General features: G+C 42.1%; 1 protein-coding gene across 1 annotated transcript in view; it reads left to right on the forward strand.

Annotated features, from left to right (window-relative positions):
• Positions 1–15,232, forward strand: part of LOC117516684 (E3 ubiquitin-protein ligase RNF43) — a 368,264-nt gene that overhangs the window by 234,333 nt on the left and 118,699 nt on the right. Inside the window, exon 2 of the mRNA XM_034177526.1 lies at positions 14,379–14,492. Within this exon, the coding sequence (XP_034033417.1) occupies positions 14,379–14,492 (114 nt within the window). The remainder of the gene's footprint in view (positions 1–14,378; positions 14,493–15,232) is intronic.

Genomic DNA, 15,232 nt, shown 5'->3' on the forward strand with positions numbered 1-15,232 from the left:
TCAGGTTATTTGAGAGTTGTTTAGAGGCTCCCATGTTTCCACGCATAAGAAGAGATGCAAAGAGGGGAATCATTTGCAAATGGCCGCCTTAAATAAGCCTTTTGTCATGATTGGATTCACCTATGTGAGGAGGTCAAGGGTCAGTGACTTACCAAACCAATTTTGTTCCGATAGTGCTAAATGTACAACCCCAATTCCAGTGAAGTTGGGACGTTGTGTAAAATGTAAATAAAAACAGAATACAATGATTAGCAAATCCTACATTCAATTGAATACACCACAAAGACAAGATATTTAATGTTCAAAGTGATAAACTTGACAAATGATGTCAGTTTTTAATGCTACATTGAAACTGCACTCTGATCAAAGGTCACGGGCATTCACTGTTGGTTTTTGGCTTTGCCGCTTACGTGTAGAAAGTTCTCCAGATTCTCAGAATCTTCTGATTATATTATGGACTGTAGATGATGGAATCCCTAAATTCCCTGCAATTGAACGTTGAGAAACATTTTTCTTAAACTGTTCTCTTAAACTGACTATTTTTTCACGCAGTTGTTCACAAAGTGGTGATCCTCACCCCATCTTTGTTTGTGAATGGCTGAGCCTTTTGGGGATGCTCCTTTTATACCCATTCATTACACTCACAATTACTGTCAGTTCCCATATGCTTATTGAGTGTTGTTAGAAGGAAAGGTGTAACACAGTGGTAAACATACCACTGTCCCAGCTTTTTTGAAATGTGTTGCAGGCATCAATTTCAAAATCAGCAAACATTTGCACAAAAACAATAAAGTTTATCACTTTGAACATTAAATATCTTGTCTTTGTGGTGTATTCAATTGAATATAGGTTGAAGAAGATTTGCAAATCATTGTATTCTGTTTTTATTTACATTTTACACAATGTCCCAACTTCATTGGAATCGGGGTTGTATTCAAATCAATAAAATGACAAGGGTGCCTAATTTTATGCACCTGCCTAATTTTGTTTCAATAATTATTGCACACTTTCTGTAAATACTAGAAACTTCATTTCACTTCTCAAAGATCAGTGTGTTCATCTGCTATATGATAAATGTAATTGAAATTTCTCATCCAGACAACCAATGATTTATAAAGGAAAATCATGAAAATTATCAGCGGTGCCCAAAGTTTTGCATACAACCATAGACCCCTTGATGGAGGTCAGAAATCTCAGATTGCTCTTGTTTCCCCGTGTTTATAACTTAATTTCTCTGGGCATATGGCACCAACAATAAAATGCAATACATCAATATTTTTATAATTATTTATTTATTTGGAATTGTCAGCTCATTTGGCACTTTATTTACTAATGATATGCACTTTAAATGTGAAATATCTTTGGAAATGCAAATCTTTTTCCACATAACAGACCCTGAAGGATCCAACCATAAATGACTGAAAAAGTGTGTTTTTTTTAGTTTTTTGTTTTCACTGTATGAGTGATGTTGTGGAACCTGAGAGAGTGAGATTGTTGGTCTTGGAGGCCAGAGATCAGACTGGTGAAGCCTGGAGGACGTGTGGCCCCCGTGTCCATAGAGAAGGATCACTGCAATACTAACAAACTCCAGGGTTACTAAACCAGTGACTTGTTATGACAGGGAAGTGTTGTGTTTATCTTTAACCCGAGGCTTTGAAATGTATAGCTCAGGCCCGAGGCTGATGGAGCGGCCCTGTGTGTCCAGGCAGTGTATTGTAAGTGTGTATTTATGCAAGCGTGTATGTTTGTGTTAGAGCAGAATTGTGTTGAAAGTGTGTACTGAGCACACTGCGCCATCTATAAGCTGTTGTCATGGTGATGTCAGTGGGACTAAACCGTTTTAATGGGCTGTAAAATGTTGCGTCACTTAAAAGATGCAATAACGACAATAAAGACACCAGTCTTTATTGTCGTTATGTTCCATGGACATACGAGTATATACAGTCACATGCCCTTTTATCTATGAAGGGCATGTGACTGTATATATGTCCATGGAATACAGTAGTGTTCAAAATAATAGTAGTGCTATGTGACTGAAAAGATTAATCCAGGTTTTGAGCATATTTCTTATTGTTACATGGGAAACAAGGTACCAGTAGATTCAGTAGATTCTCACAAATCCAACAGGACCAAGCATTCATGATATGCACACTCTTAAGGCTATGAAATTGGGCAATTAGTAAAAAAAAAAAAAAAGTAGAAAAGGGGGTGTTCACAATAATAGTAGTGTGGCATTCAGTCAGTGAGTTCATCAGTTTTGTGGAACAAACAGGTGTGAATCAGGTGTCCCCTATTTAAGGATGAAGCCAGCACCTGTTGAACATACTTTTCTCTTTGAAAGTCTGAGGAAAATGGGACGTTCAAGACATTGTTCAGAAGAACAGCGTAGTTTGATTAAAAAGTTGATTGGAGAGGGGAAAACTTATACGCAGTTGCAAAAACCTATAGGCTGTTCATCTACAATGATCTCCAATGCTGTAAAATGGACAAAAAAAAAAAAAAACAGACGCATGGAAGAAAACAGAAAACAACCATCAGAATGGATAGAAGAATAACCAGAATGGCAAAGGCTCACCCATTGATCAGCTCCAGGATGATCAAAGACAGTCTGGAGTTACCTGTAAGTGCTGTGACAGTTAGACGCCTGTGTGAAGCTAATTTATTTGCAAGAATCCCCCGCAAAGTCCCTCTGTTAAATAAAAGACGTGCAGAAAAGGTTACAATTTGCCAAAGAACACATCAACTGGCCTAAAGAGAAATGGACGAATATTTTGTGGACTGATGAGAGTAAAATTGTTCTTTTTGGGTCCAAGGGCCACAGACAGTTTGTGAGACGACCCCCAAACTGTGAATTCAAGCCACAGTTCACAGTGAAGACAGTGAAGCATGGTGGTGCAAGCATCATGATATGGGCATGTTTCTCCTACTATGGTGTTGGGCCTATATATCGCATACCAGGTATCATGGATCAGTTTGGATATGTCAAAATACTTGAAGAGGTCATGTTGCCTTATGCTGAAGAGGACATGCCCTTGAAATGGGTGTTTCAACAAGACAATGACCCCAAGCACACTAGTAAACGAGTGTTGGTTCCAAACCAACAAAATTAATGTTTTGGAGTGGCCTGCCCAATCCCCGGACCTAAATCCAATTGAGAACTTGTGGGGTGACATTAAAAAAGCTGTTTTTGAAGCAAAACCAAGAAATGTGAATGAATTGTTGAATGTTGTTAATGAACCATGGAGTGGAATAACAGCTGAAAGGTGCCACAAGTTGATTGGTTCCATGCTTCGCAGATATGAAGAAATCATGAAAAACTGTGGTTATACAACTAAATACTAGTTTAGTGATTTACAGGATTGCTAAAAAAAAAAGCAGATTGCACATAATAGTTTTGAGTTTGTAACATCAACAGCAGATGCTACTATTATTGTGAACACCCCCTTTTCTACTTTTTTTTACTATTAGCCAAATTTCATAGCCTTAAGAGTGTGCATATCATGAATGCTTGGTCTTGATGGATTTGTGAGAATCTACTGAATCTACTGGTACCTTGTTTCCCATGTAACAATAAGAACTATACTCAAAACCTGGATTAATCTTTTTAGTCACATAGCACTACTATTATTCTGAACACTACTGTATGTGTGTGTAGTATCTTCTTTGTCTTAGGTAGTAGTTGGTGATGGCTGCAAAAGAATCCAGAAACCAGGAAATGCAAGACAAGTTGGGCAGAATGTATTGATTCAGAACATATTTGAGGACATTGCTGCCGCACTACCAGCACATGGATACTAGAAGATGGCACTCCAGTGCCGTGGCAGAATAAAGAATCTCAAGTACAGAAAGGTGAAGGATCACATTGCAAGAAGTGGAGAAACTTGGCTTGAGCTGGATGTGCGTAGGATGAGCCAGATTTTTAAAACAAGTCTGAATGCTACCTGACTGGAAAGCAATCCAGATTGAATCCAACTCAAGGTGGGTTGTTTACCCCAATCTGAGCGGGGTCTATATATAACCCTACCTTTAGAATGACCCAACAGCAAATTACAAAATTTATGCAGTATGTCCTTCCTGCTTCTACCCCACTCATGTACCCAGGCTTGGGATGGGCACTTAGAATGCACGGACTGTATATCCCAACACAGCCACACTGAACGTAATAAATGGTGTTTATCAGTCTTTTTGCTTCCTGTCAACCTTTAAAACAAAAATGTTCATTGTGCAACAAAATCTAAAACAAACAGAAGAATGTCAAAGTGCAGAAAACATTCATTCTTTAGAGGAAGAACCCAAAAATAACCAGAGTTGACCTGTAGGTGGTGATGAAGATGTAGTAGTGGGTCATAGGTGTCAAGCTTCTCATTTTATGAAGGTATGTTTACATGTTGTGCTCATATCATTGTGTTCTGTTGTTATTTTTTAGGTGTAGCAAAGCTCATCTGTTATGTTCGACACCTTAGACTAATTGTGTTTGTGCATGTCTCACTCACCTTAGGCTTAAATGTACAGGGACTCGGTCAATGGCCTCGACTAATAAGTTAAATAAAAATTAATTCTGGGTACAGTTGTCATGCATGAGGAAACTAGTTATAGAGAGAGCAAAACCATTTTAAACATATATTTCTTCTGTAAAATTCAACATTTTAATGCAGTGTTAGACAGGGAGGGACTCTTTTGAGGAACTTTTTGGTACTTCCACGTTGGCTTCATTTTTCAGCACAAGTTGCTGCTTGTTGATAAATAGTCGTTTTTGACAGAAAAAAAAGTCTTGGTCACACCCGAGTGTGTGTAAAATCCTCATTTTAATATGAGCAATTGTTTGTGACTCAAACCTGTGGTACTTTTCTGAACAGCCTCTTCGAGAGTCATGAAGGGTTTGATGGCGCTGTAATTATTATGCCAATTATCATGTGTTACTGTTGGGCCATGCTCAGGCACAAACAACACATGCTGATTCACTGACACTGTAAGAGCGCAGAAGATGTTCCCCCAGCGTGTGCACGGAGCAGGTGTGCTTGACTGTGTAGTGTTCAGAGCACAAGAGAGACAAAAGCAATTCATTAGATTTCGATTTCAGATGTGGGAGTGTGAGTCAGGGTGAGAACACAGGCAGCAGATAGAACGTGCGCTGGTGTGCACGCTTGCATGTGGCAGAGCTTACTGAACGTGCACTTACCTGGCAGGCTTTCAATGCCTCAGGGAAGAGTGGCTTTTCGCTCGCTCACCATTTCGGGAATAATCACATGCACTGCTTTTATTTTTCATCTCCTGCTGTCAGTCTGCTTAATTTTGATGCTTTTTGCGACTTTCCGTGGGGCAGAGCTTCAGAATTAGCTGAGACCTGAGCAGCAGATCTTGATGCGAGGTTCAACCCACCCCTGGGGTCGCACACTGACATAACTGCCTGGGCCCGGTTCCCTGCTGGCAGCAGATGAACTGGAACGCTCTTTTGCTGATTATTGGCAGATGAAAAAAGAAGATCCACAGGGCTAACTGAGGGAAAAGAAAATATTATTGATTTCAGCTACTATACGGTATATTTTCCAAGTTTACTGTCTATGTGTTTTTGAGTCTTACATGATTCCCTTGAATTTGGGGGGGGGGTGTTAGTCTTTGATTGAGCTGGGAAGGAATGCTTTTAATCGTGGCTACAAAGGAATGGAGGGACACGTCCCCGTCAGTTTTGCAACAGATCCAGACAGATGAGAAGGGGGGGGGCGGGGGGGGGGGGGAGCATTGTTAAGGGTCTGTGGGGAGGTGCTTGCGTGCACTGTGGTTTCTCATCACTTTGAAATGGAGACTCCGTGGTTTGGTTTCCCAGGCCCCTTTTTCTCAGGACCTTACAAAAACCAGATGAAGATGATTTCCTATGTCATGGCTTTCATTGTGGCGATGTGCGTCTGTCTCAGTGGTGGATGGCACCATTGGTGGCACAACCAGCCATCTGGTTGTAATTAGCGTACGTACATGTAAAACAAACGATAATGCATAGGTTCATCAAGGTTGCCAAACGCAGACAGTTCTCGGTAAAAGTAAGACCCTTTGGCTGCTCCCTTGTTTGCACTCGGGGTCGCCACAGCAAATCCAAGGTGGATCTGCATGTTGAATTGGCACAAGTTTTACGCCGGATGCCCTTCCTGACACAACTCCACATTACATGAAGAAATGTGGCAGGGATGGGATTTGAACCCGGAACCTTCTGCACTGAAACCAAGTGCATTAACCACTTGGCCACCACCCCTGCTTCTCAGACAGTTCTCGGTAAATGTAAAAATAAAAACCAAACTAAAATTGCCCTTTTTTAATCCTGTTTGGTTCAGTTTTTCTTTGCCTTATTTCTATTACTGTAAGCATGATTACACGACATGTACAGGAACATGTTTCAAAGCAAAATGTCGTGCTGTGATATCTCTATAAAATGGGTATAAAATGTTTTTTTTTTTTTCCTGTATTCTGTGTAGTTCTTATTTTCAGCAGTTAAAAAACATCAGAGGCTGTGTCATTAAAGGATTTTATTTTATTTTATTTTACTCTTCTCAAGGCCAAGTTGAGCTGTAGGTCTTTAATTTGGGCCTCGTAAATGTTGGCTGGTGGCAGTGGCTGGCTGCACTGCAGGCGGTTCAGGCCAGAGGCTCACGCTGTTTGGCCGTCCGACTTCTTTGAACAGTGGCAGCCATTCACGAGACATAAGAGACGAGGCCTGGGAACTGAGAACCAGTTCCAGATTTTTCAATCCATTGGAATGCTATGCATCAGGCAGATTCCTCTTATCGTTGCCTGCATGTTATTCTGACTCTTCTGCATTGCAAGAAGGTACAGATCATGATATCATGTCTGTAATCACGGCATCAAAATTTGAATCTAATGACAAAGGAAACAGCTGCAACGTCAGAGGAAACTGATCATAAAGAATCAGACCAAAAGCAGAATCAATAATGGATTCGATATTGATTAAAAAGGTATCAGTTCTCATCCTGATAAGAGAAAATGACATTATGAAGCTCAGAATCCTCAATAAAATGCCTGAGGTTTATTCATGTGAAAACTTAAACAACATTCTTCAGGTTCTTGAACATTTCTTGTGCATTTCAACTGTTTTAAAAGTATAGATTTTGCCTGGGTGGGTTTCCATACATGTCTCAAACATGCCAATAAGTTGGAAATACTCTTTAATGTCACACTGTTGCCTGAGTGCAGCGTACTTACATGCACCTCATGATCATCTTTATTCTTTCATGTATGCTGGTGTTGGGTCAGATTGTGGAGGCCAGTGACTTTGGTGCCTTTTGTTGGCAAGCAAAGGATTATGGACCTTGGCTGTTTGAGGACGATGCTGTGATCTTTGTGGAACCAGTGGAAGTCTTGACTGTACAACTTGAGAAGCTGAGTGAGGAGATGGAATGTCTGGCTTTGCAGTTGTCCTGGATTGAGTCTAAAATCCAGTTTCAATAATGTCTGGACTCAACCATCACATGAACGTGTCAATGTTTAAAGCCATTCTTATATCAGCAGTGAAGTTTACGTCTTTGTGTCCTCGACCTTTGAGACAGAGGGATGCCCTGGAAGAGTTTAGGGGGCATTAGGTCACTGGACAGGTGTTTTGTGATGCTGATACCTGTGCAGGATAGTGAAGATCCAAGTCTTTAAGGTCTTGGTGCATTTCTGTTACTGTGTGGCTGTGACACGTGACTAACAAACCAGTGTTTAAGATGATGGCTGGATGTCTTTGGTCTGAGGTTTCTTCAGGGGATCCATTGGAATGACTGTGACATGACAGATTACATTGGGAGAGGCGGGTAAATCGTACCACTTGCATTGTGAGGGAACGATACGTACAATGTTTGGGCCATGTGGCACACTTATCTGGGCTTGTTCCAGCTTGCACGTGCCTCAGTGTTGAGGACCTCAGCAACTTGGAAAAAGCTAAAGGGACTCGCGTGTACCTACACTTGTGGCTTGATATATTTATTTCATAAGTGCAACTTCTCTGAAACCAGTTTATGTATTTCAGTGAAATGTCTTCTGCGGGGGGGGGGGGGGGGGGGGGTCCTTTTTCGTCATACATATTGAGCAGTTTTACCACATATTTCATCACAAAAGATTTACTTCCAACAATATAAAAAATCCATACAAGCAGATAGCAGAGGTGGGACGAAGTCATTCTCAAGTCATCAATCTGCAAGCCTCAAGTCAGCTTGCAAACAGTTGGTGGGCATTATGACTTAGGACTTGACTTGAGACTTGCAGATTCATGAGTTGAGAGTGACTTGCTGGTGACTTTGTCTCACCTCTGGCAGCTACTAAGGTGGGGTAATCTCTTAGTTTGTTCTTTTGTCCAGCTCCCATCTCCTATTTTCTTTCATGTCTTTTCCAAATCTTTCTTTCTTTCTCTGTTTCTGACAGTCGTGCACAAGCCCTTTGCAGTGCATTACATCAGTGCTCTCGGACCGGGGTGCCAGCTGTTGATGTCACCCTTGGGTGTTTTTAATTTAGGGATTTCCGCTGGGTGAGATGAGGGAGAGCCCCATGACCTCAGCCCGGAGCCACATGAAGGGGCCCACTAGTGCAGAGGCGGGCCAGGATGGGTCAGGGCTGGGCTGAGTGGGATTGTGCCACTTGGGTGTGGGTCAGACCATATAATAGTTGCTGGTGATCTGTGAGCTGTAACACAGGCTGCAGCAGCAGCAGCTCCACTACAGCCCTTGATGACCCTGCCCTCATTGATATTATGTGACCAAATTAATGACACGTGGGACATTTTTCTCCGTACCGGACTGCTACCGCTGCATACCTGTAAAACCCTACTGCTCTTCCTTGAGATCTCAAGTGCAGCCTTCAGCACCTGTCATACTTATTCCCTCTTCTTCTTTCAGCCCTTAGTGTTGAGTGAACGTAAACCTTCACCATCCATGTAATTGATTTTGTTGAGTGTTGAAGTTCTTCTTTATAATATAAGCTTTGTTCAAAATGAATAAAATGCCTTAATACAGCGTAAAAAAGGTTTATCACGGCTTCGACACCCGTTGTTCTGTAACAGGGCTATTCCACATGGCGCCGTTCTACTGCGATCACCCACGATCCAAAAATGAAATGGCTTAATCTGCCTTGGCTCTTAACAGGCTGCAGGCCTGGCAACCCATCTGAAAATGAAAGAAAGGAGCTTGAGCTATTCAAGTTTGAACAAAAACCGCAACAAACAATGCTACTGCTTCAAATTTTTACCCCGATGGAGCACGATCAAACAAGTTCCAAGCTGCAGTCACTATGAAAACCTCATTGAACAAAGTTCAAACATGATTAAAGCCATTAAGAGTACAAATACCCACAAGTTTCCATGTACTATCAACAATTTCGAGAATCAGGATGAAATTTTTCAGCAGTTCAAAAATTGGATACTGATTTTAAATCTGGTGCCATTGATGGCTGTTACTACTACATATACCATGTTTGTTCAGGATTGACAAAAATTGATCAAGATGTTACTATGACTCTTCAAAATGTGCCCCAATTTGCTATTTGAGATTAAACGGGAAGGAACAGTGCTCTGTGGTATAGTGTGGAAAAGCCTGCTTTAACACCTCTCTATAACGACGTCGTCTCGAATATTTTCTTCTGTTATTTTGTTTTTTGTCCAACATTGCAGTTCTGTCTGGAGCGCTTGCGCTTGAATTTTTTTATTTATTTTTTTTTGTCCATTGGTGAAGCGTCATACCTTGACCCCTGCTCTATGGAGGATGCCGATGATGTCCCTGGCTGTTGTTTTGGGAGGTTTCTTAAAGCACATGTTACACAGAATTTATAATAACTCAGAGTTTTAATAGAGGTCATGTGATGATATATGTGTGCTAGGGCTGGGCGATACGACTTAAAATTCATATTACAATACAAATTGAATCCCTTCACATTAACGGTATATATCACAATATAAACTTAAGTGTAAAAGTTATAATGGAAGTGTTTCTGAATGGGTCATATAGAGCCTTTGCAAAGCTAAACTGATTAAAATAAACAAAAAACAACAACAAAAACAGATATAATTAATTTTGAGCGCCTGATTCTCTGACTGGTTAGACATGTATTTTTGTGCATTAGAATAATCTCATTTCACCATTCCTCCTTCTGTCCAGCAGGAGGCAGTGTTAGTCTGCTTTTGGTGGCTTTTTGTCCAGAAAGACCTCAGAGACACCACCACGTGGGTTGATGATCCTGATTGGCTTATGTTGTGTGGTTCCACTAATAATAATGCGGAAAGCGTGTTTTTTTTTTTTTTTTTTTTTTTTTCTGCTCTCTTGCCCTGAGAAGGAGCTGTCAGCACAGTTGAATGAGGAAATATGAGACTGTTTACCATGGCTTTCTGCAAATACGCGCACCAGATATGACCATGAAATTCACAAAAAACATTGCGGAAATTATTAATCACAATTCAGGTTATAGTAGGCCTATTAACATAATTTAAAAACTTGTATAAAGCTTGAAGCGCGCACTGTTAAAACACATTGACACAGAGACTGAGTCTGGTGAATTTAATGGGACAATTGCTTAATTCTTTCATGTGACTTTTACATGACACAAATTCAGTCAGGCGACTCCAGAGGGTTAAAATAACATAATTTTACACTCTTACAAGGAGAAGTTTTAATCTACGGAGGTGGAGATGGAGCTTGTGACCAAAGCACTGACTGCAGCCTTTTCCAGTCGTTCAGAGTCACTGAAGAAGATACGATGATATCAACAAGCATTGCCGCGATTGGTCGGTGGAGTCTAAATCTCTACTGTTGGCCTAATTTATACCGTGAACCGAATATATCGTTTATATCGCCCAGCCCTAACGTGTCGTAATTTGTGCACTTCTGTGAACAGTCTCTACACATACACCAGTCAAAAGAAACAGCTACGGCAACTGCCAAAAACAAAGTACTCGTTTTTCTTAGTGTTTCTGACAGTGTTTACATCACTCTGAGCAAAAGACCCAGTGTGCGCTGTCAAATGGAATGTAGACAAATTGCTGCTAACATTAAGAACGGAGCTTGTGCACTGCACATTCATGCTGGCAGTTGTAACTGGGTGAAAACATCATTCATCGTACAGAGGGCAGACATCTGGATCCAGAATCCGATAGAGTCTCTCAATAAATTAATCATCTGCTCACAGGGCCACTGATCTCTCTGCAATGTAACCATCCATTCACCCATTTTCTTCCGCTTTATCCGGAGTCGGGTCACAGGGGCAGCAGCTCAAGCAAAGCCGCCCAGACCTCCCGATCCATACACACCTCCCCCAGCTCCTCCGGGGGGACCCCGAGGCGTTCCCAAGCCAGCCGAGAGACGTAGTCCCTCCAGCGTGTGTCCTGGGTGCCCCCCGGAACACCTCTCCAGCGAGGCATCCAGGGGCATCCGGAAAAGATGCTTGAGCCACCTCAGCTGGCTCCCTTCGACGTGGAGGAGCAGCGGCTCGACTCCGAGCTCCTCCCGAGTGACCGAGCTCCACACCCTATCTCTAAGGGAGCGCCCAGCCACCCTGCGGAGGAAACTCATCTCAGCCGCTTGTACTCGCGATCTCGTTCTTTCGGTCATGAGCCAAATCTCATGACCATAGGTGAGGGTCGGAACGTAGATCGATCGGTAAATTGAGAGCTTTATATCACTAAATGATTCACAGAGTCTGGAAGAATGCGTGTTTACTGTTTGTTTAATTTTTAATTTGCCTGCCATCCCATCTTTTTCTGATTTGGGGTTGTTGCAATAACCAGTAACATCAGAGCTGACGGGTTGGTTCTGTGGGGGAAGAGTATAGTCTGTGGTATACGTTATACTATGGTATATAGTCTCTTAAAGAATAGAGCCTTTATTGTCATTGCATATATATACATACAACGAACACTTGTCCCATCCTAATTACAGTTAGACACAATCCAACCACTAGGAGCAGTGGGCGGCCACAGTCCGGCGCCTAAGGACCAACTCCAGATGTAGGCGTTGCCTTGATCAGGAGGAAAGGAGCAGACCCTAAATGAGCATGTTTTTTGATTGTGGGAGGAAACCGGAGTGCCTGGAGGAAACCCACAGACACGGGGAGAACATGCAAACTCCACACAGAAAGGCCTGTAATCGATCCCATGACTTTCTTGCTGTGAGGCACCAGTGCTAACTACTAAGCCACCATGCCGACAAATACCTAGGGCATCTCTAGACAAGATGCTTCATCCCAGTCCACCAAGCAGCAAATGACCATTAGTCTTGGCTGGGGAAGGAACCTGCGAAAAAACTGGTATGCCATCCACTTCATGCTGCGGTTTTCAGAAGATGAGCACTGTATCCAGAAAGTGCTTCACTTTTTCAATGTTTTGTTATGTTACAGCCTTATTTCAAAATGGAGTAAATTCATTTTTTTTCCCTCAAAATTCTACACAAAACACCCCACAATGACAACATGAAATTTGTTTTTGCAAATTTATTAAAAATAAAACCTAAGAAATGACATTTTCCTGAACCATCCCTAGTTCTCAAGACCAGGCACCTAAGTGGCTCTATTCTGCTCTTCTATTCTACTCTTCTTTTTTTTTTTTTAAAGATATTTAGATATACCGTAGTATACACTAGTAGAGTTCTACCTTAGAATTGGAATGTATTACAGAAGACATACCTTAATGAATTTTCATGTGCTTAAAGTATTCACAGCCTTTGCTCAATACTTTGTTGATGCACCTTTGGCAGATGTCACAAGCTTGGTGCACCTATCTTTGGGCAGTTTTGCCCATTCCTTTTTGCTGCACCTCTCAAGTTCCATCAGGTTGGATGAGGAGTGTCGGTGCACAGACATTTTCAGATCTCTCCAGAGATGTTCAATCAGATTCAGGTCTGGGCTCCGGCTGGGCCGCTCAAGGACATTCACAGAGTTGTCCTGAAGCCACTCCTTTGATATCTTGGCTGTGTGCTTAGGGTCATTGTCCTGCTGAAAGATGAACCGTCACCCCAGTCTGAGGTCAAGAGCGCTCTGGAGCAGGTTTTCATCCAGGATGTCTCTGTACTGCTGCATTCATCTTTCCCTCAATCCTGACTAGTCTCCCAGTTCCTGATGCTGCCACCACCATGCTTCACTGTAGGGATGGTGCCTGGTTTCCTCCAAACATGATCCCTGACATTCACACCAATCTTTGTCTCATCAGACCAGAGAATTGTATTTCTCCTGGTCTGAGAGTCCTTCAGGTGCCTTTTGTCAAACTCCAGGTGGGCTGCCGTGTGTCTTTTACTAAGGAGTGGTTTCCGTCTGGCCACTCTACCATACAGGCCTGATTGGTGGATTGCTGCAGAGATGGTTGTCCTGGAAGATTCTCCACTCTCCACAGAGGAATGCTGGAGCGCTGACAGAGTGACCACTGGGTTCTTGGTCACCTCCCTGACTAAGGCCCTTCTCCCCCAATCACTCAGTTTAAACGGGCATGCAGCTCTAGGAAGAGTCCTGATGAATCTGAACTTCTTCGGATGATGGAGGCCACTGTGCTCATTGGGACCTTCAAAGCAGTAGAAATGTTTCTGTACCCTTCCCCAGATTTGTGCCTCAAGACAATCCTGTCTCAGAGGTCTACAGACAATTCCTTTGACTTAATGTTTGGTTTGTGCTCTGACTGTCAACTGTGGGACCTTATATGTAGACAGGTGTGTGTCTTTCCAAATCATGTCAATCAACTGAATCTACCCCAGGTGGACTCCAATTAAACTGTGGAAACATCTCAAGCATGATCAGTGGAAACAGGATGAACCGGAGCTCAATTTAGAGTTTCATGGCAAAGGCTGTGAATACTTATGTTCATGTGAGTAGAAATTTGAGGAAAAGAATGAATTTAATCCATTTCCTTGCAACATAACTAAATGTGGGGGAAAAAATGAAGCGCTGTGAATGAACTGGAAGAACTGTAGCTTTCCAGCATCGTTATTCACTTGGTTCACCATACAGTATCATACTGTTTGTATTTCTTAATTATTGATTGATTGATTGACATATTTAGTGATTCTTATATTTTGAATAAATGGTCAAAGTCCCAATTTTTTTTTTTTTTTTTTTTTTTGGAATGTGTTTCAGGCTTTAAATGCAGAAACAAATTAAATGAAGTTGACTACAGAAAACATGAAATATCTTGTGTTCATACAGTCTGCAATGAAATAGAAGTCGAAGTAAATGTAATGTTTATTTTCAGTATTGTTCCAACCTTTTCTGATTTGGGGTTGTAATTTTACCCAGAAAAGTTACTCCTCCAGAAGTGTCTGTTTTGTTTGAGATTTCTTATACTTTCTAAAAGCATTTTCTCAGCATCAACAGCATTTCATCGTCCATAATATTCGTATGAGATACAAACTCTGCCACATGTTTTCTTTCAGTATCACCCTCTGTCCCTGTGCAACACCAGTGAGGATGAACGGCAGGACAGCGACTTCATCACCATTGTCAAACTGGAGCACAGCGTTCCCCGTTGTCTACCTCTGCTCGAGAAGGTAAAGATCTCACATATTTAATGTGTTTCACGCATGTGTCGTATGAAGCGTGAAGCTTCTGAGCTTCTACCGCCTGTTTGGCCGCTTCAGACCGAGCAGTCGACAGACAGATATCCCCTCATCCCCTCTTGTCATTTATCCAGGATCCCTTCCGCTCTTCGATTTAGACTTTAAAGACAAGGAATTACTTGGCAGCCGTTTAATGTTTTGTTCAGGGTCCCTCGGAGTGAAGTCTTGGACAGGAGGGGGTGGGCTTAGCTCTGAGCTGTTATGTAGCAAGTGGCAGCGAGCCCTGGCTTCGGATGTAAGACTTTCAAGCCCCAGCTGTCACTGGTCGGATCCCAGGCTGCCTGCCAGAACGAGACACTTGGTGCTCTCCATTTCTGCTTCCCTATAATATGACTGCAGCCAGTCCTCCATAGAGTCCACCCACAGGTCTTTAGATGTATGTGTAAGTGCGACGCCGTTGGCCCCGGTCTGCCTTGTGTTTGAGCATGATACCATACACACTGCCCGGCATATCCCAACTTGAAAGTAGTGTGATTTAAAGCTGTTGCTATTTTTTTCCGCCAGTTTTTCAAGTGGTGACAAATTAGCAGGCAGGACTATAGTTAGACGTCTGCTTTTTTTTTAGCCTGTTTTCTTTTCCCCTAATTTAAAGTCATGTTTAAGAGCTGCCCATCGTGGCGACGATGTTAAGGCATTCCCACACTTCCCTGCTCCTTTAGTCCTCCTGCTGC

The sequence above is a fragment of the Thalassophryne amazonica genome, chromosome 9 (assembly GCF_902500255.1).
Source record: "Thalassophryne amazonica chromosome 9, fThaAma1.1, whole genome shotgun sequence".
Taxonomy (NCBI): Eukaryota; Metazoa; Chordata; class Actinopteri; order Batrachoidiformes; family Batrachoididae; genus Thalassophryne; species Thalassophryne amazonica.